The 21294-nt window shown below is 47.3% G+C and overlaps 2 protein-coding genes, 1 non-coding gene and 1 pseudogene across 3 annotated transcripts; 2 read left to right on the top strand and 2 right to left on the bottom strand.

Moving 5' to 3' along the window:
* Positions 1 to 4949: 4949 nt before the first annotated feature.
* LOC100825610 (zinc finger protein ZAT1) lies at positions 4950 to 6432 on the bottom strand. Its single transcript, XM_003569985.4, has one exon. The coding sequence runs from the start codon at positions 6110 to 6112 to the stop codon at positions 5153 to 5155; it is 960 nt and encodes a 319-aa protein (XP_003570033.1). The 5' UTR covers positions 6113 to 6432; the 3' UTR covers positions 4950 to 5152.
* A 1931-nt stretch (positions 6433 to 8363) lies between these two features.
* Positions 8364 to 8436, top strand: TRNAE-CUC. The gene has a single exon. It is a non-coding gene; the product is annotated as a tRNA-Glu (tRNA).
* A 2717-nt stretch (positions 8437 to 11153) lies between these two features.
* Positions 11154 to 13151, bottom strand: LOC100837092. Its single transcript, XM_003572731.3, has one exon. It carries the CDS (start codon positions 13149 to 13151, stop codon positions 11253 to 11255), a length of 1899 nt encoding a protein of 632 aa, XP_003572779.1. The 3' UTR covers positions 11154 to 11252.
* Positions 13152 to 14539: 1388 nt separating this feature from the next.
* On the top strand, positions 14540 to 20199 carry LOC100825304 (annotated as a pseudogene).
* The last annotated feature ends 1095 nt before the right edge of the window (positions 20200 to 21294 follow it).

Raw genomic sequence — 21294 nt, 5'->3', positions numbered from 1 at the left:
TACGTAGTAGCGGTTAGAGACTTATGGTGGAATTGAACTTGGGAGAACTTGTTACTCCAAAATACGGAGTAGTAATATTTTCGACGGGGCTTCGTGAGTGTATTGTTGAGTCGAACTAACAAAGATCATCCAAACAACGTCTTCAGCCAGCAGTTAGCAAAGGATAGACATCTGTACTTGCCCGTGGACAAAACCGTCGCCGTCATCATCTGGTAGTAGTTAGCGATCTGTGCAAATCTAGCAATGTGTTTTCGCAAACTGAAATCCGTACGAGATCGATGCCACAACGACTCAACGAGCATAATTGCGCCATCCCCGAGAAATCAGTACACGCCATGAGGGGTGAAATTTGCAAGGCGGCAACGATGAACTGCTGTCCGATTACCAATTTACCATGCGGACGGAAGCAAAACAAACGCAGCGAGGGGGCGTGTCGCTGGGCCTTCGTTTATAGTTGGGCCGATATGGACGCGCACTCGGTTGGCCCAGTACTCCTAAACCGCTACGGTACTAGTACCACTGCTACAGAGCCAGAGATCCCTGTCATCCACGACGAGGCAATGCAAATCGTGGAGGAGCAAAGGCAGCAGCAACGCATCGGCACCACGACGCCTTATTAGCTTTTCTCCTTGGTAAAACCACAGATACGGCTCCCGCTTTCGCACAAGCACCACCCGGGCTCCAGAGGCCTAGGTCTAGCCGTAAGGAGCAATAATGAAGGAGCCCCTTCGGCACATCTGGGTCTGCCCATGCCGTAGGCTTGTTCATTTGTAGCACACCCAGACCCAGTACCGAAGGCAAAGCAAGGTATATATCTCCAGTTAAAGCATCCTTCTGTTCGAAAGCCTTCCACGCCGCAGCTTTTACGCTCTTGTTCTAAAACCAGCAATTCCTTCTGATTCATCACAAAAAATCAAATCCTTTGAGTTTTGGAGCGTGTGCCGACCTGTCGATCGAAATGACACCCCTCTTTCACGTACTCCAATTCTGTAACTCGCACACATCCACACCGAGCTGTGACGTAGCTAGCTGAGCTTGCCTCTGCTCTGTATGAACGCCCAAAAAGAGAGCAGAGAGAGCTTTGGAAGAAAGGGCGTGCAACTGCAAACTGCAAAGCATGCGACCAGAAGCTATATCATGGCTAGGGCTAGGCCACATGCATTAGTTTGTCGCGTCCCAGGCAATTCACACACACACACACACTGATGCCAGGTATATACAGACGCGGCACTACCTATAGTCAGTGGCGAAGCTAGAACAGAATTTTAATGAGTTCGACTCTCTTGCTTATAGTGTAATTTTCTTCTAATAAACATGTTGAAGACTAATCTAACGAAGGATTGACAAATTTCATTGTGTTCACCTGAACCCATAGCTTGTATACCAGCTCCGCCCCTGCTTATAGTGCAAGCTTAGTACGTACGTGCGTACGCAGCTTAACAGCCTGACAAAAACTGCCCGGGGCTCGATCATCACCGGCCGGGGGTCCTATATGGCTATGTAGTTCCCCAGTGCAAGCTAGCTTAATTGATGCAGAAGAGATATGCGCCACCGCTGGCTAAAGGACAAGCAAGAAACCCGACTAATTTGGGACAGAATACTTCCATTTTGTTCGCAGCGTGCGCAACACCTATCTTCGTAACTCTCTGATCAAAGATGCTTCGTGCCTCTGCCTTGTTTCGCTGTGTTCCTGCAGCTAGTAGTACTAGCAGTCTGCATCTGTTCCAGCTTGGGCTTGGCATATGCCTTCCTTTATTTGAACCAAGTGAGCATTTCCGCAAAAAAATAAAAAAAAGCTATCATCCGACTGCATGCTACCGAGAGGACAGAACATGACACATGGATGTTTTACTATCGGTTTACTATCCCTGGCTAGCACGCTCCATGTATTGGATAACACGCAGCATGCAATGTGTGTGAGCATTATCATAGTGGCGAGATAATAGTAAACACGAGACATACAAATGGTGGGTGGTTTATGACTCGTTATTACTCCGTATTAACGAAAGAGAAACAGACAGACGATAGCTTCAGCTTAATTAGCTATAGGGTGCATCGTCCATGCTTGCTGCTGGTTAATTTGCATGCGTTCGAGGTGTGTATGAAATGAATGAATACGGTGTCTTGCAAGCTTGTTCCTTTTCACTTTCTAGCACAACGAGCGACTCCACGAGGAGATGCGCTTTTCCAGAACACAAATCTCCCGTCTTCCCCGTCATTAATGTCAGATCTGTAAAATAAAATGCAGATTCAATTCTCCTTAACTAACTGGCTGAGCAGCGAGCCAGCGAGGACCTGAATTTTCATTTACGCATAACTGCCTGCGGACGGGCGCACGGACCAAATTTGGGGTCCGGGTCATTTCCCTCCTTCTTCAGCTTTGCTCAGACTGTGTAGCTACCGCCCGTGCTTAATTACCTAGCTCGCCGAGCCATCAACGATCCAGCAACGCATCTGCTCTGCACGTCGTAACTGCAACGTAGCTATCACGTGGCCGTTGGAACACAGCTAGCTGAGCTCAATCAGATCGGAAGTTTAGCAACAATACGAGCTCCGTATATACCAGTGTTTTTTCTTCGGACATACTGTTCTCCCAGCAGTAACATTAGGTAGGGGATTAAGACGGGAAAAGCATGCCGGGTCCGGGAGAGGGAGGCGCGCGAGGCGTGCGTGCGTGCCGTACGTCTCCAATGGCGAGACACAGCCTCAAGCGTGACGAGGTACAGTGCTAGCGCCTCCCGGCCCCCTCGTCGCCTTCACGGCATGATGCTTGTATGCAACATTGGTCGATCTATGCTTTAACAGTTCTGTAATTTTACCTTGATCTCCGTGTTTTCGACGGCAAATTTGTCACACTAGGATAAGAAGTCATGCTAAACGAGCTAAACAAATGTCTATATTTAGGTTTTTTGTTTCTTCTTCGGAGTTGGGATGGATTTTGATCTAGAAAGAATTGGGATGGATGGCACGCATGCTGGGGTTATGCTAGCCGCTGCTACAAGCTAACCAGCACTGGATCGATCGGTCGCTCGGCCGGCCTCCGATCGATCCATGCGACTTGTGTGACCAACTTTACTGAACCAAGCTGGAGAATCATGATCCATGCATGCGTGGAACTTGCTTGGCACCTACATATTTGTTGGGGACGACTCAGAAAAAAGAGCAAAGGTTGGTACTAAGTTGGTTGCTAGCTACTAGCTAGCTTAGCTCTGAGAGCATGAGGTTCGCTTTGATCAGTGTGACCATATACTGGTCCGGACCAAGAATCCCCAGCTTCCGTCCACTGAGAGGCAGCAGGAGTGGGACAGCAGCTACGTGCCTACGTATGGCGTGCACCGCGGTGTAGGCATATATGCATCTTCCCCTCAGAAGGAACTCTTCGGGCCGGACACAAGCAATCAGAAAGATTTTGCCTAAAGTGGTACTAATAAACCTACACGCGAACAAATAAGCAGAACGAATATCTTTTTCAATATCCAAATGCCGATAAAGTGCAGCAGCAGCAGCAGCATAGATTAGCAAACATCAGAAACATTATTCACATGAAGTTCACGCGTGATCAAATGCGTGATTTCGTGCAATCCAATAATACTGTAAAGCAGCAGTATAGTACTGTAATTAAATTAGTAAGTAGTACTACGAGATCATGGAGTACTGTACCTTTGTATTCGTACCTCAGTACGGTCAGTAAGGCCATCCGAGAGAAGCGACTATGATGGGCCTGACACGGACGCGAGATATAAAAGCGCCACACTGGAGTCACGACCGATGGCCAGCCGTCCAACTCCGATCGGACGGCCCCAAAAGGGCCTGCGACGTCACCCACTCGGGCCCACCCCGCGCTTTATCCTGGCGGGCGCCAGAGAGCATATCCCGTACAGTACATGGCACGAGGACCAACCGTATCCGACTGGCCCCAGGAGAAGGGCCCACGCGTCATCCTGATCCTCGTGTGCACCAGCCATTTTGCCCCCGGGATCCGCTTCGGGCTCCGCGCCTACCGGCTTCTCTTCTCTTCCCTTTTTTCTTTTTTCCCCGGATACGTAGTACGGCAGGTCCGGGAGAAGGGGGGCGAGAGAGACGCGTCGAAACGCTACGCGCACAATTAAACCGCCCGTTTTAACTCGGCGTGTTAATTCCTGGTAACTCAAAGGCCCGGATTTCCCGGGAGCTAAATGACCGGCCGAATTCGCACCACCACGGTCCACACGAGCAGCCAAGGAGACGGGTGCCACGTGCCCGGTGGGGAGGCGATCGAGATCCTAACCGCCTGCCTCCAAACTTGGAGCCAGAGCTCCTGCAGAAAACGAGCGCCGTTTCTTCATGCCATAAACAAAGAACGGCTTGACTGGCTGGCAGCTGGCTCGCTGGCTCCTACTACTACTCCAACTATGATGCAATGGCCGCTATGACGTCTGCAATTCTGCAATCTACAGCTGCTACTATACTATGCGACACAGGCTTGCGGTGGACATGTTTGGGCCCACATCCAGGGAGAGAGAGAGATAGGGGGAACAAAGTCAGAAACAGAAGGGACACTCTCAGGCCAGGGTACGAAGCAGGCACTGTTCATCCCAGCAACTGAAGGAGGGATGCAGCGTGGAGGTGGTGTAGGGTGTTGGCAGTTGCAGCAGGAGCAAAAGAAAGAAAGGAAGCAAGCAACAGAGCAAAGCAGCAGGAGTACTGGACAATTGTTATTGTGGCTTTGGACACTATGCAAAAGCTAGCTAGCAAGTCTACGACTCCACTCCACTGCCATTCTTTTGTGCTTTTGTTTCTACTAGCATGCTACTGTTCTCATGGTTCGGCTAAAAATCCATTCCTTCATGCGGAATTTCTGATGGTTCAGCTAAAGATCCATTGCTAGAATCAGATCAAAAAACAACCAGAGCTCAAATCTAAAACAATTCCATATAGCTTGAAACAGGTATATAATAACAAAAGGAACATCAACAATTTTAATTTAACATTCTAAACGAAGAGCAATGAAACGGAATGTACGGGCAAATTGGCTACCATCAAAACCTACCAAAGATGGTTCTGTTTTTCTTCTTTTTTACCTTCTAGTTTCTTCGAATCATGTCCCCAATGCCTCACCTCAGATCACCTCCTCAATTGGAATTAACCGGCATGGTGGCAATCCTGCTTGCTTCTAAGAACCTGGATTGGAGGAAAAGCGGGGATCTGACACGGCAGAGAGCTCCACATCCTCGACGGGCAGCGCGACGTTCAGATCGATCATGCCAAAGGCTTTGATCGGGTCCCGAGGAGCAGCGGCCTCCTCTGCCTGTGCTGCTGCTGCTGCGGCGGCGGCGGCCGCGGCGGCGGAGCACACATGGGACCTCTTGTGGCCGCCAAGAGCTTTCCCGGAGGCGAACGCGCGGTAGCAGTAGGGGCACTCTCGCGGCTGCCCCTTCCCGTCCTCCATGGCTTCGTCCGCGTCGCGTTCCACCAATGGCGGCTGCGGAGGAGGAGGAGAAGCGACGACGGGAGGCGCACAGCATCCGCCCCTGCCGCCGCGCACGTGACTGGCGCGGTGGCCCCCGAGCGCCTGGTAGGATCGGAACACCTTCTTGCACGCGCCGCACTGGAACCGCGTCCGCTTCTCCACCACCGGCGGCGCCGGATCAGGAGCGGGGAGCGCGTAGCCGCCGCCGTCGCCGTCGCTCCCGTCGTCGTCGTCCCAGTAGTCTCCCACCGACGACGGCCAGGAATCGCGGGAGAGCATCATGAGGGACAGCGCCACGTCCTCCTCCGGCGTGGCCGCGTCCGACACCGAGCTCAGCGGCTCAGCGGCGGCGGCGTGCGCGCGCTTGCCGCGGGGCGCGGTGGACTCGGCCTCGCTCTCGTGATCCGAGAAGCCGGCGTCGGAGACGCGCAGGCTGCGCTTCGGATTCTCCCGGAGCGCGTAGATTGGGAGGGGCTTCTTGAAGCCGACGGCCTCGTCGTTTGCGGCGGCGGCGATGAAGGAGGTGGACGCGGAGGACGCCGAGGAGATCTGCTGCTGCTTCGCGGCGGCGGCGGCGGCGAGGGAGTGGGAGCGCATGTGCCCGGCTAGCGCGCGGGGGCTAGCGAAGCGGCGGGAGCAGAGCTTGCATGTGGTCTTTGTCATGGCGAGAGCTTGGGGAGTTCGGGGAAAGCGTGGCAGGAACTACAAGGGCGAGGAGGATGGACGGGAGCAAACGAGAGAGCTGCGGAGGAAGTTAGAATATAGCGGAACAGCCGAGCTTCTCTTTCCTATTTATTTTCCTTTTTTCATTTATTTTTGTCAGTTTTTCATTTATTTTTCAATTTCGCGTTGACACTTTCCATTGCTGGATGCTGGGGCTTTCTGTGCTCCCTGGCTTTTGCTCAGCATATCAAATCACGGATGTGCTGCTTGATATTTTACAGCCTTTAACTAGTATGCAAATATCTACGATTGCCTATTTTCGCGGGATATAGGTATGTAATTTTTATGACGCGTAGTTATAAATAATTATTAATATTGACTATATCTTTACGGTTGTTCTCAGATATGACAAACTGTCAATACTTACTCTATGTGGCGTGCAAACTTGCACGTGGTTTGTTCAATCCTCCTCAAATACGCATCCCAAAGTTGTCACGAGAGGAACGACGCATACACTCCTACAAACTTTTCCTAGCGTACATGTCACTTGGCATGTGTGCTTCCTTCCCCTCTTGCAATTATGCATTATGCATGACGTACTTGTCACATTGTGAACATGATTGATCCCAAGTCTTCATGGAGTGCCTCACGGGTGAACATGACGGGGGACGAACTTAGGCTAGGAGATAACGGATTGTTTGAACTGGGAGTTTTCGATCAAACAACACTACTCTTCTCCAAATACTTTGCACAACCTTTTCATCCCAGGATGAGCATGATCATATTCTCCAAACTTTTCATAGTGTGCATAATCACTAGGTGCTTTCCTTCCTTTCTTGCATTCGTGTTTTCCTTCTGTTCTTCACAGTTTGCCTACCATGGGTGCACGTTGTTTCTTTCCTCCTACTAGGCCTGTGTAGCGGCAGAGACGGAGTGGGCCATGGCACAGGGCTCCCACTTTTTTTGGGGCCCTAACTAGTACTAATAGCTTGTTAATTATCGTCCATGATTATCGTAAATATAGAAGAATAGAAGGCAACACCCATGGCAGCAGGAGAGAAAAGGAGCAAAGCCCACACCACGGTCACCCCGAGAAACAAAACAAAGTCCGCTTGGCCATCTAATTCTCCCAGCCGCCGATTGCTTCAGATAAAAAAACATCGCCCTGCGGCTCAAGCAGTCTGGCACAATCGGTCGATCGCCATCACCAACCTTGATTCAAGCTGGTTAGGATTTTTTTTTTCCTTTCCTCGTCTTGCAACTTATAGGCGATATTGGGTAATTAGCTTTTGTTCGGGTCTTAGGTTTCTAAGACAGGAGATGTTTATTTCCTTATCCTCATCATGTCTTCTAGAATTAGGGGATGTGATTCTAGTTATGAAAGTGAAAGATGAAAAAAAAAGACTAGAAGCCGTAGTTCAATGCCGCAAACCTAAAAGGGTGCCTTTGATAGATATGGTGTGAAATAATTAAAAAAAATTCTTCTGAGAATCAATTTTTAGGTCCTCAAATTTGATTTAGCACCAAAATTGTAGGGGCGGCCTTGCCTCCTACTCTCCAGGTTGTGCCTTCAATGAGGTGAGAGTGGCTTTATTCTCCAACTCTTTGTGGTCAACATGTCATTGGGGCTCTTGTCGTGTGCCTACCATGGGCACATGAGCAACACCCCTCTTACTCTTCATATCGTGCCTTCTACCGTCGTGGTGTGATCCTTTTGAACTCTTTGCAGCGTGCGTGGCACATGGCGAGTATGAACCCTTTCCTTCGACTTCTCACGGTGTGCGTGTCATGGGTGAGCGCAGCCCCTCTTACCCTACCGATCTTCACTCAGTGCATGTGTTTCATACGACAACAATGCCCATGCTCCAATTCTTCATGGTGTGTGTGCTACAGGATGTGTTACATTTAGCAAATTCATAGAAAAATATGCTAATAATATTTATATTTATAATATCAAATACGCTATGAAGATATATAGTATTGTGAATTTAATGAAATGGATTTGAAAGTGTAGATGCGGATAGATTTTTGTATAAACAAAGCTAGAACATCTCAAGACATCTCTTGCGTGAACCTAAGCAATCGAACCGATTAATCAATCTCTAGCACAGAATTAAGAGGTACTCCGTATTTGTTTTCAACTCCTCCGGCCTAAAAGAGAAAGAAAAATGTGAGCAATCAGGACTCAGGAGACGTCAAAAATACGAGGATTGTCTGACGAAATAAGGAAAGAAGCGATTTTGCAACAAAATCCGTCGTAGTCTAGGTGGTTAGGATACTCGGCTCTCACCCGAGAGACCCGGGTTCAAGTCCCGGCGACGGAATTCATTGCGTTTTGAAATTTTCCTGTCAAGAAGTATGCTGTTTTGTTTGATGGAGTATATGGGATTAGCACCATTTCCCATATTCTGACGGAATCATTTGTTTGATCAACCTATTTACATACAGTACGTCGGAACACACACCCTCCCCATTGGCTTGAAGATAATTTATTACTTCAGCTTTTCATGTTCAACGTGAAGGTTGAATGGATGCAGCGAGAAACGAGTGTAACTAACAATAAGCATCGTCTTAATTAACAAATCAACATGCGCAATTTGATGATTTACGTGGAGAAATCTTCTGAGGGCGAGGAGTGATTTAAAATCTACAGAACAGCTGGTCAATTCAAATATTCAATTGTTAGCAACACTGCGAATAATCCGTCCAGTCCAAATAAGTGACATTTTAGACATACATTTAATTTAGTTTTTAAAAGTTTGATTGTTCATACTGTTTCAACTATTTAGACTGAAAAGTTCAAAATCTTAGTATATTTTTCTGTAAAATTGTTCCAAAAATATCATAATTTCACTGGTATTATACATATGATACAATATGAATTAGTTCATGAATAAGTGCCCTTTTGGACATCGGCACTTTCAGGTGTATTTTTTTCTTCCCATGTCTAAAATTTATCTTATCTATGAACCGGAGGGAGTGAAGCGTGTATCTGGCAAACTTCGTGTATTTTACATTTTTACATACTCTAACCTATGCAAGCTCCAAGACGAAATGACAGAGCAAACACGTTTATTTTTTCTAAATATAGAGCAAACACGTTTATTCTCTCATCTTTAATTGGACAGAGCAAACTTTGTGTATTTTACATACTCTAACCTATATACAAGCTCCAGGACGAAATGACAGAGCAAACACTTATATTATCTCATCTTCAGTTGGACAATTAAGGTACAATACATTAGAATATTTCTATAATGTATTGTTGGTTGATGGCATGGACAGTTTAACTCCAAAATAAACACACAAACTATTGGAAATGCTATTCACGCAAACAATAGACTGATGCTAAAAAGTTGAGAGATACATAGAACGAATGCATTTGAGGTGTTTCTCAAGATGACCCCCAAACCCACGAAACCCTAGAGCGCCACCAACAGACCCCTCCCTCGCCGTCGTCGGCACGCGCCGTCGGGCAAAGCCCGCTTGGCGGCGGCGGCGGCGGGGCTCCGCTCTGCTCCTTCGGCAGTTCCGCGTTATGCATCGGCAGCGCGGGCGGCTCTACTGCGGCGGTGGGCTCGCCAGTTGCCGCCCCGGCAACGAAGGCAGGGCTCTGATGGCAGGGGCGGGGCCCCATGGTGCCTGGCCTCGACTTTGGGGGTGGCGGCTTAGGCTGCCCTTCCCTGGAGGCGGCACACACCATGGCACCTGCGGGAGGCCTTGCCTTTAGGCAGCGCTTCTCCCAGTGGCAGCAACGTCCTTGCTCTCGTGGTGGCAGGCGGCGGCGGACTCCTTCCTCCTTGCCGGATCTGGCAGTCCGTGTTTAGCCTCCTGGTGGTGTTGGTACCGGGGGAAACCCTTGGTCAACTAATCCGACGACGACGGTGAGGTTCATGGGCGTCTCTTTCCTTCTTTGAGGCGTTGGTGGGTGGATCTTGCTTGCCTCTTCGATGCCAGGCCTTACAAGTTGGAATGCTTCGATCTTGTCTTGAAGATGAGTTAGTGGAAGATGGTGGCAGCTATTTCTGGAGCATGAGCAGTCAGCACACGCGGAGGATTTGCTAGACCGATTGTGCCTTTGTGGCCTCCGGATTTCGAGGTTAGCCGGTTGTATGTGGTCAGGGCATGCGGCCTAGATAATGGCCACCCCTTCATCAGGCTTGCAGGCATAATTTGGTGGCTTCGGCTTGTTTGATCGATGTATTTTCTTTTGTCAGGCTTGTTAATAAATTAATAAAACGTGGTTGTGTGCATTATTTTGATGCAAAGGCCGCAGGTTCCATCCTCCTTTAAAAAAACGAGGAAGAAATAACTTATACTCCATCCGATATTAAATTCTTGTCTTAAATTTGTCCAAATATGGATGTATCTATTCATGAAAAGTGTCTAGATACATGTAATATTTTGACAACAATTTAGGATCGGAGGTAGTAACACACTATTTACAAACTGCCATGCTCAGGGATTCAACATTAAATTGTCAGTCAACATTCCCATTGGAAGCGAAAGCAGAGCTCCAATCTATCCCTTCGTCACTTTCTTTGATGTCAAACAGACATAGGATACGTTGGCAGAGATCAAACGAAGGAAGTAGATGGGTCAATTTGGTTTGGATTGGGTAAGTATAGCGGGGGCGGGCGGGGGGTGGCGCTGACATTAGGACGCGGCCTGAATTGAGGCGACCTAAAGCGTAATTTAATTTTGCATATATATGTCGGTGTCAAAATAATATTGCATATATATTGGCCCAGACACTCCTCAGGAGCAACAAATTTATCAACCAATTACAAAATGGAGAATAAAGGAAAAAAATCCAAGGCTTCTGAAAGAATTGGACTGTAAGAAACCTGTTGGAAAAAAGGCTGCTGCTTTGCATATTTACAGTCCCCAGTAGTACGTTCCCTGGAAATTGGAATGCCGTACGCACAGGGAAATCAATCTCTAAATTAGCAATATATTACATTCGTATATACTTTATCGCATATACCGATCATATATATGATAATTAATATATATAAGTACGTACTTACACTATATACTCAAGAAAAGTCAAAAAGCTAATTACTTGATTAGTAGTTTAATGAGATTAATCAATTGGCGACTTGGCGTGACCTGGGCGCTGTGAAATTAATTCCTCGGATCACTCCTGATCCTGAGCAGTCTTGTCTTTGCACTCGGACGACGAGATGCCGATGCCAACCTGCAGCCACGGCAACGACTCCCCCGCGACCTTCATGTCCTTGAGGTCGCCAATCTTGGCCCTCTTGGCACTGGTGCTGTCCGCCTCGTCCTCCGTGGCCGCGCCCCCGCCGCCCGCCGCGTCGTTGCGGCTGCTCGTGCCGGTCTTGTTCACGTGGCTCGCGTTGCTGTGCCCCGTCCAGGACTGCACGTACATGGACGCCGGCGCGTTGAGGCACAGCGGGATGTCGTTGAGCTCCGCGGCCTGCCTCGCGGCGATGGCTGCTGCGGCCTGGTCGACAGCCGTCGACGACGGGTTCGTTGGCACGTTGAGGTCGAGGATGCGCTGGTCGGCTGCGACGTCGAACATCGGCCGGCCGAGGGTGAGGTGGTGGCACATGGCGGCCATGAGGTGGTCTGGAACCACGGTGCTCTGGAGCTTGGCCACCGTGCAGGCGGCGGCCGGGTCCGTCGCGCTCGACGTGAGCCAGTGGCACCGCTTGTGGCCGCCCAGCGCTTGCCCCGAGGTGAACACGCGGTGGCAGATGGAGCACTCGTGCACCTTCCCCTTCTTCTTGAACGGCGCCAGGGCGGAGGATGGTGCCGCCGGGGCGACGTCAGCGATGCCCGTCTCCGGCGCCGCTGTGGTGGCCACGATCACAATTTCGCCGCCGCTCGTCGACACCTTGCCACCGTCAGCATTGGCATCCACACTGGCAGAAGTTTTGAGGTCCGTGGTGCTGGTATCTACGACCTCGCTGATGCTGGCCTTGGTGTTACTGTCGTAGTGAGTAGCTGTTGCGACAGACTGATGATGTTGATGAGCGGCGGCAGCAGTCTCGTTGCGGCTGCTCTCTAGCTTGGCGGCGAAACACCCCTTCACTTTCTTGTGGCTGGCACGATGCCCGCCGAGAGCCTGATGCGACGTAAACACCTTCTTGCATGCCTTGCATTCGAACAAGCCGCGCGGGACGGCTGGTACGTGCTGTGCCACCACAACCTGTTGCGGCACGGGATGAGGCACGGGAAACTTCATCGTCTGCGTTGCTGATGCTGCAATGGGTGCTATGATCGAGATTGGCTGGGGCAGAAGGAACTTGTTCCTGATCATCTCCTCGTCCTTACTCGCCGATGCACACGACTCGGCTTGGTCGACGTCCGCAATGACATCAGTTGGCTGTGTGACACGGGACGAGGAGAGCATGACGAGGCAATTGGCCAGGTCCTCCTCCTCGCTCGAAGCGGGCGGCAAATGCTGCAGCTCGGTTCTGGTGCCGCTCCCAAGGAGCATCACCTTGGCTCGGCGTGAACGTTTCCCCTTGGACCACCCGGAGGCCAACGCCACATCTCCCTCTTCTTCTTCCTCTTCCTCATCCTCCATGCCATTACGAGGTGATGAGGAACGCAACGAGCCTTCACCGTCTAGGCCTTCGTCGTCCTCGCCAAAGCTGCACCTGCCATGATCGAGCAGCGACTTCCACGAGGTGAACTCCTTCCCACAATTCTCGCACACCCGACAATTCCTTAGCCGGCCCGGGTTGGCGCGGAGCCCGTACATTCTTTTTGTCGTCGTTGTTGACGGACTCCCAGCCTGATCAGAAGATTCGCCGTACGGCTCCGAATCATCGTCGTCGAGCATGTCTTCTTCCACGCTAAGCCCATCGACGTCGGCGATCCCGTGCGCCCTCATGTGCCCGCCGAGCGCGCGCCCACACATGAACCCCTTCTTGCACACCTTGCAATGATGCTTGAACACTTGGGGTGGCACCGGCGGCGGCGGGGGAGGGGGGCGTGGCGGCGGCGCTGGGATCATCCGCATCTGCGGCGCCACCGGCTGCTGGTTTTCCATGACCATGGCCATGATCGGACCTCGGCGTTTATTTGGACAGTGGCACGCATCGGAAGGAAACTAGGCGGGAGGGATGATGTCGTGGCACGTATATATTTGCATGCACTACTAAAGATAGTGGAACGTATATATCTGCATGCCACTACTAAAGATAGTGGTGCAGTGAACTAGAATAGAATTGGATCGCTTTACCTTGTATGGCTGCAATCGCTTCTGCCGCAATCGCCCCTGCATGTACGCGAACTTGAAAGATTCGCACTAGAGTAGTTCCAACGGTGACGCGCGCATCAAGATCGCGCTGGACGCGGCTTCGGTGCCGTTCGTTACATCCCTTTTCAAACTCCCAATTCAAACTCAAGATCGCGCTGGACGCGGCTTCCCCGTGCGCATATTCACCCAATTCAAACTCCGCACCACAAAGCATGTTCAAACTATTTTAGACATCGTAGACTTTTCGTATAGTTCACGTAAGAATGTTACATATGGCCCGTTAATGTACCATAGCGAAGAACTTTTAATGACAAGTGGTCTAGCATGATGATCACCGGATGTAGAAGAATTATAATTATTAAGCCATGCTTTTTTTTAAAATAGAACGACGACTTCATTTGTGCTGTCAAAAGTACTCATAGGAGCCATCTAATAGTTCCTCGTCACTCCCACTAGTGGCGGAACAGATGAAGTCCTTATAGGAGCCATCTAATATTTCATATGGCCCGTTAATTTACCATAGCGAAGAACTTTTAAGGACAAGTGGTCTAGCATGACGATCACCGGATATAGAAGAATTAGAATTAAGCCATGCTTTTAAAAAAAATAGAACACGACTTCATCCGTGCTGTCAAAAGTCATAGGAGCCATCTGATAGCTCCTCGTCACTCCCACTAGTGGTGGCACAGATGAAGTCCTCATAGGAGCCATTTTGTTTTTTGAAACTATCACCCAAGGCCTTTATTCCATTGACGATAATAATTCTGATAGAACAGACTCAATCAGAAAACCAGGGATAACTTATACCAATTGGGGTCTAGTTCAAAATCCCTATACGACACAAAACAAACAGTAAAAACATGTGTCTGAACATTTGAATATCCAAAACTGGCTTTAGATACTAGCACATCATCAATTGTCGTGTCTCAAATTCTCAATGTTTATGGTGGGCTAGTCTAGAGAAGTGCTACGACAGGTACCTTGCTCGTGGTCCGTCCAAAGCCCGGATAGAGTAGATGGCCCGGTGCCAGATGGAAGCTAAGTTTGGGTTGAAAACACCGTATCAAACAAGAAGCCCAATTGGTTTGTAAGTCCAGTTGCACCCACCTTCCAAAAAAAAAGACCATTTTCACATTTACCGCTTGTCTTATTACAGCCCAACCCGTTAACCCAGTCCGGCCGACCCAGGGCTGCCGTCGTTTTCTCTCTCCTACAGTGTACCACCGCGTGGCGTACGTCTGCCCCGTAACTCAGGCACTCAGCGTCTGCGCCGACCCCTCAATCCGCCCTGCCGGGCCGCCGCCGCGCCGGCTCTACCTCTCCGCCTCTCGCGCGCGTCGCCGCTATTACCCACCCCGTTCCACCCCATCGGGACGTCTCATCCCTGCTGTCTTCACCGGTTCACCCCGTCCGCAATCGTTGGCCATTAGGTCTTGAGGTATGAGCTTGTTTCGCTTTCATTCAGCGATTAGCTAAAGCCCTCACAACTTCTGGGTGTGCCGGTGCACTCTTAGCACAATATCTAGATCCACCTCAGTTAGCGCACCCACGCTGTTGCACTCAATTGGGAGTTGGGGACGATGCATGTGTGCCTCGATCTAAAAACGTTGATGAAGAACAGAAATAGGAGGAAATGGGGTGAAATGTTACGTTTCAAACAACGGTAATCTGGAGCGGCATATCCTAATTTCAACGATCCAATGGCATTCCCCTAATGCCATGATTTTAATTTTTAAGGGGCATATTTCTGATCTTGCCTCCTTGCTTACCATCCTTTTTTTTATCCGGTTAAATCTCAGATACTGAAATATGTTAGGTTCTGCTTAAGTCATTACGCTCAAAATGATTGGTGTAATTTCGATTATTATGCGTTTTTTTCCGGCTGGGTGGACACTGGGCAGCAAGATGAGGTCACTAATTATAGATGGCGTTTTCTGTTTGGTGTAACTTTTTCTTGCTGATTTCTGGCAAGATTTTAATGTTGAAGGACTATAGACTACACATATATCCATGGCTCATAGTATTTTTGCAAGGCTTACCGTAACCCACCTGCAATCTAAACCATCTTTAGGTTGTGATATTACTGATATATATTTGAGGAGTTCTTCTATGCTTTTTGAGAAAACTTTAAATGGATGTTGAATAGTCAATATCCATTACGGGTTTGTCTTGTGCCGTCCCTACCCATCTACACAACCCATATGACATCCCCTGTTCCAGCCTTAAGTGATGAGCTTTTTTTTTTGTATGTCCTAGACACCAGATACAGAGGAGATGAAGTGAGCGACATGAGGAGACACTCTAGCAAAGTGGATCTCTTTGTTGCTGCACCTCTTCCATGATGACATCCTTATGTTACCACTGACCACACGCTTTGCCCATGGTCTCAGTGCTGCTCTAGAAGACTGTGTTATCCTTGAGTCACCTCCTCTGCCCCTCGGAACGTGCTGCTCCAGTCATGTGCTTCTATTAGTAGAGACGAAGCATGAGAAATCCCAAAGAAAAATGCTATCCGAGAAGGTCGTACTGCTTTCTCTCCAAGCTCCGAGACAATTGTTCGAAGCTACCCAAGCACACACTCCTGAGGTTCTCCGCCCAGATTCCAAGAAGGATGAAAGGCAAGTATTGCCTGCGCTGACACGCTCGTCTGCGAAGACAACTGCACTGCACCAACATACAGAGAGCTCCAGAGGCAATCGCTGTTGAGAGCATCCACAATTGTTGCACTCAGTTCTGACACCTCCTCTACTTCTGGGTTCTAGCACACCATCACCCTCGACAGCATGCTCCTACACGCGGCGTCCTTCACAGCCATGACCGACTGACCGTTAATGTCTTTGGCCATGCCTTCACTCAGTATGTCTCTGCACACCATGCTTTCACTGCCTACCACCAGATGGTCTCCTATATCGATCGTTAGCTGGTGTGTGCTGTTTGAGCTCGGGTGAACAAGAACGTCAGAAGATATCGTGCGAGGAATGGACAAAGGGTTAAGTGATTACAAATGCTTTGGGATTGATGCAAAAATAGTGCAAGAGCATAGAAACACTTATATATATTTTCTAGATACTAGCATTACTGCCTCATGGTTTAAAATGCCATGTGAGAGTGGCATTGTTTAACGTTTTTCTTGTATTTCAGTGTTTGTTCGACATATCTTTGCGATTTATAAAATGTCTAGTCTAGGCTAGCTATATAAAATGCACCGTTTTGTTGTGCTATATTTTATGGTTATCTCTAAACATGCTAATGAAACCAAACCCTCTATGCCTGCGACTGACTGATGACTTTATGCAATTTACTTACTCCCTCCGGCCGGAATTACTTGTCGAAATATTACATGTATATAGACACTTTTTACACATAGATACATCCGTATTTGGGCAAATTTGAGACAAGTAATACTGGTCGGAGGGAGTAATAAAAGATCATCAAGTATATCTGTACATGCTTATATGGTAATGCAACCAACACTTGCGAATGGCATATCATGTTATGTTTCCTCGTAGGGTTCTTTGTGCCCGGCATCTGGTGGTCGTGACAATAACTTTTTACTGCATATATTAAATTGTGTTCAGCGCGTTCAATCAAATTCCATTTACTCTGTTCTTTTACTTGATACTTTGAAACTCAGATGAATGATTTGGCCTCATTTCCCCATTTTTTTGTCTTTAAACTGTTTGTGGTTTGTTATCATGCCATGATCATGCTTCGAACATGTGACGTGTATACCTTTTTTCTTCTCATTTTCTTGATTAACTTATCCAATCGTCAACTATATGGTTAACTCTCTTTCAGTGTTTGATGTTTGCATCGCATTTTCATTTTCTTCTGGTGTGCTTGACTTGTTAAACCCAGGAATTCCAGTCTAATGTTTAGTGTTCCAGATGTGGATACTTGATGAAAATTTTCTTAGAAGGTGCTACAAGCTTGTTTGTAACCAAATCCATCATTTTCAAGAAATAGCTAATCATTCATGTCATTTTAACTGTATATGCCTCTACTGTGATCTCCACTGTATGCTCGTAGTTTTTCACTAATATCATTTGATATGGGTAGTACGGCATATTATTATTTGAGTGGCAGGGGAGTTCTATTGTGTCCTGCTCATGTTTGGACGTAATATTCAATTTAACTCGCGTGCAAATGTTCACATATGGTCATCACCTCCTTATGATCATAAGCTCATGTTCTGGTACTTACGACAGAAAACTTGTCTTTTCCTTAGCCCAAGTGAATATTAGGGAAGAAAATCTCCCATTTACGTGGTAAACTTGATACTCAACATTATTTTTTGTCGATTTACTCTTGGTTGGCCACTTATTACTTCACTAATAGCAGTTGGGTCTGCTGAATTTACCTGTTCAGATATTGGGATGGATGTGGTCACACAAGCCGTTGAAAACCTGAAGAAGGACTGGAGCCAACTGATTATACAGCTTGAGGTTTGCATTGCTGCAATTGAATCCTGTGGGAAGATGGGAAAAGGGACAGAAGAAGCAAGTTCTCTTCCTAGGTTGAACGGTTCTGCACAGGATGCACTGCAATTACTCAACGCACTGCAGTGCAGGCTCGATCTTCTGGCAGAGCAGCTGCCCAGTTTTGAGGAAGTGCAGTCTGGCCAGGCAACCTTACGGTCGTTGAAGGAATAATATCAGGAGTAAGCTATTCTTAGATTTTTCTCATTTCTCTTTGCACTGTTTTTTAAGTTAGTGATTTCATGTCTGCAGGCTGCGTGCGAGCTTGAGGAGTGCTAATTTACAAGCCAAAGCAAACATTAGGAAAGCGGCTCAAAAAGAGGTGTTTGATTTTTCTTCAGAGTATGCTCCATTATTTTGATTGTTTATTGCCCAAGGAAAACATTTTTTTGCCTGTAACTTAAGCCACCCTCACATTCTAATTGTTCTTTCTCTAGAGGGAGCTTCTTCTCGGTGGTGGAGAAGAGTCCACCATCCAGAGACGTATTCTTCAGTAAGTTGATTGCATGAGGTCTTTTACTTGTGGTCCAGGTTTCTTTGTAGCATATTAAGGATATTATTAGTTCCTGGTGGAAACCACCCTTAAGGTGAAAACCCTGCAGTGAATGCCATATTTTTATGAAGTAAGTATATCGGCTAGGAAAGACACAAATTCAGCATGAACATTGATTTTTTAATGTTTGCCACTTTTGTTTTCTGTCTCTTTTCATCTACCTAATGTGATTGAGTCTGATCTCCAAATTTTACATGTTAATAGAACATCAGCTCCTCGGCATATTTTATATTTGAAAGATTTTTACTTTTTAGAGACCTCCACACGTCGTTTCCACAGGGTTTTCACAGTAAGAGTAGTTTGAACCAGATGTTTTTCTTATTTGGATAGCGGTCCCATCATCTCAAAATAAAGTTGCATTTTCACTAATTAAAGAGCCATCCTTTTATATTCATTATCCAGTTATATAATTTATGTTTGTTAGAACACTAACCCACTAAATGATGTAGGACAAAGGCTGGGATGACATCCGCTGCAGAAAGTATTACCGAGAGCCTGCTTCGGTCTCGGCAGTTAATGGTTCAGGTTAGAGCTTGAGCTTGTTTATTTATGTCTCATGCTTATAATTTCTTGGTCATAAATTTAAAAGTAACTATTATAGATGTTGACAGGAAGTGGAAAGAAGTGCCAATACCTTGTCAACTTTTGGTAAGTTCTTCTGTGATTAAGCCCATATTCAAGAGGCATACTTGTATTTTTTTTTCCTTTTTGGAAGATTTAAATGGTTTGCTAGCATCTCTTGGTCAGTATTGCTTCATTTCCTTCACAAATGTGCTGTATTTGACATGGATATTTGGGATGGCTATAGTTAGTTTTGTGTATATAATGTCAAGCTTCCCTCACAAATGTGCTGTATTTGATTACTGAATATTTTTTGGTTAGTCTTAAGAAACTATGGTACAGTTATGTGCTTCTTGTTGCACACATGATAAGAACTATTTTATTTTTCTACTATTGTATAATGCATTTTCAGAACTATCAAGGCCAAGCTGCGAGCTAATTTAAAAATTATGCAGATGAATCAACAAGTGTTCTCGCAAAGGCTGAAGGGGAATATCAGGGACACCACTCTTTGCTGACACGTACTCATAGTTTGCTCTCCACGATGCAACGACAGGATGTTCTTGATAGGTAGGTACCATATATCTTTTCAGGATGTTCTTGATAGGTAGGTACCATCAATCGTTTCAGGATGTTCTTGATATGTAGGTACCATCAATCTATTGTAGAGCTCAGAATCGGCCTCATTGCCAATGATGTATGATGCGGCCGCGAAGTCCGCGTTCTAATTTTCCAGTCAAACAAAAGTACTGAAACAAGTGGGTTTAAGTGATGTACCTACTGCTGTTCTGTTATGCATTTGATTTCCTATCTGTGAGACAACTTCTGCCTGTGTAGTAACAATACAGGTTGGGCCAATTGCTAACTAGATCTGTTTCAGGATCGTCCTGACTATTGGGTTCATCATTTTCTCCCTGGCGGTTCTTTATGTTGTCTCAAGACGTATTGGCCTGTTGACACTGCAGAAGAAGCTGGCTGATGCCATCAGATCAGGCTCAATATCAGCTGAAGACATCGTAGGTAAAGTGCAGCATGGACCTGCCCCACAAAATGCCCCCGCTCCTCCTCCCATTTATGATGAACTGTGATTCACTTCCATCCATTGTTTATACATTAGATCTAGAAGCAAGGTCACCTTTGAGAATTCTCGTCTCTTGGTACATGTTTGTTGTCTACAGTAGCATTGACCTGCTGAAATCGAAGTACACTGTACTGCACTTTTTTTTCTCAATTACCTACAGCAATGCATATACCGTGAGCCACTGAGCCCACCATGCCCATGTTTGTCCTTGTCCACGTAGGCTAACATAAGAGTGCAGATGAATCATATTGTATATAGAAATCTGACAACATACAACCTTAGAGTCACATACAACTCATGCTGGTCTACTTTAACAAGAGTCCTATTTGAGTGAACAATTTGTTAAAAAAGAAGTGCACGATTTTATTAATTTTGTATAATCGGATTGAGAAGTTATAAGGAAATGAAACTACGGGATAATGATTTTTCTTGTAAACAGGCACGATCTGAAAATATATTTTAATTGGAAATTAGTAGTTTAGATTTTTCGTCTCTTTGAAGTTCAATATAATAATTTAAATGCGTGATCTGAAAATTTAGATAAATCATTGATTTATTTTTGTCGTGATGGATAACCATCGTGAACACAAGTTGTATCGAAGCGAATGGTTTGGCAGCACGGGCGGAGGACCCGGTAGGTTAGGATGTAAACGGCGGCCCGTTTAACCCGTTTAGTGTCCGTTTAGGCAACAGTCAAGCATGCAGGCATGCAACGGGAGGCAAATAGGGTACCAAAACACACTAGAATGGATACTAGGCGGGCTTCGCGGTGCCGTTTAAGCTGCTGTTGACATCCCTACCGGTAGGGCAAGGTAGGGCAGCCGCCCCACCTTGATTTTGCCTCAGTTATGAATTGGGGAAGATGAAACAGGGAGCTAAAGGGTAGAATCCGTTCGTGGGGTGATGGGAGGAAAAACAGTCAGGAGAGAGAGGGGAGATCAACCTGCGGTGGAGGAAGACAAGCCAGGGGGCTGGGGCGCTCGGCAGCGGTGGCGGTGCTGGCGTGAGGAGGAAGACGAGCCACGGAGCGAGCCTGCGAGATCTAATCTGGCCTGGCCTAGTTGTCCATCGAGTTAGACTAAGATTAGGAATAAATTCCTAATAAGATTAGGGGGATTTGATCTGATCGTTAGCCCTACCTTTCCTAGGAGAAGAGAACTGCGGGAGGAAATGGAACAAACATGGTGCGCAGGTCGAGGTGGCCTGGCGCCGGAAGTGCCACCACGTAGCAGCGTCAAACGAGAGGAAAGGAGGAGGTACCTGCATCAGTGG

This window comes from Brachypodium distachyon, chromosome 3, assembly GCF_000005505.3.
Source record: "Brachypodium distachyon strain Bd21 chromosome 3, Brachypodium_distachyon_v3.0, whole genome shotgun sequence".
In the NCBI taxonomy this organism is placed as follows: Eukaryota; Viridiplantae; Streptophyta; class Magnoliopsida; order Poales; family Poaceae; genus Brachypodium; species Brachypodium distachyon.
Note: the sequence above shows the minus strand (reverse complement) of the source record. Positions and strands in the feature narration are given on the sequence as shown.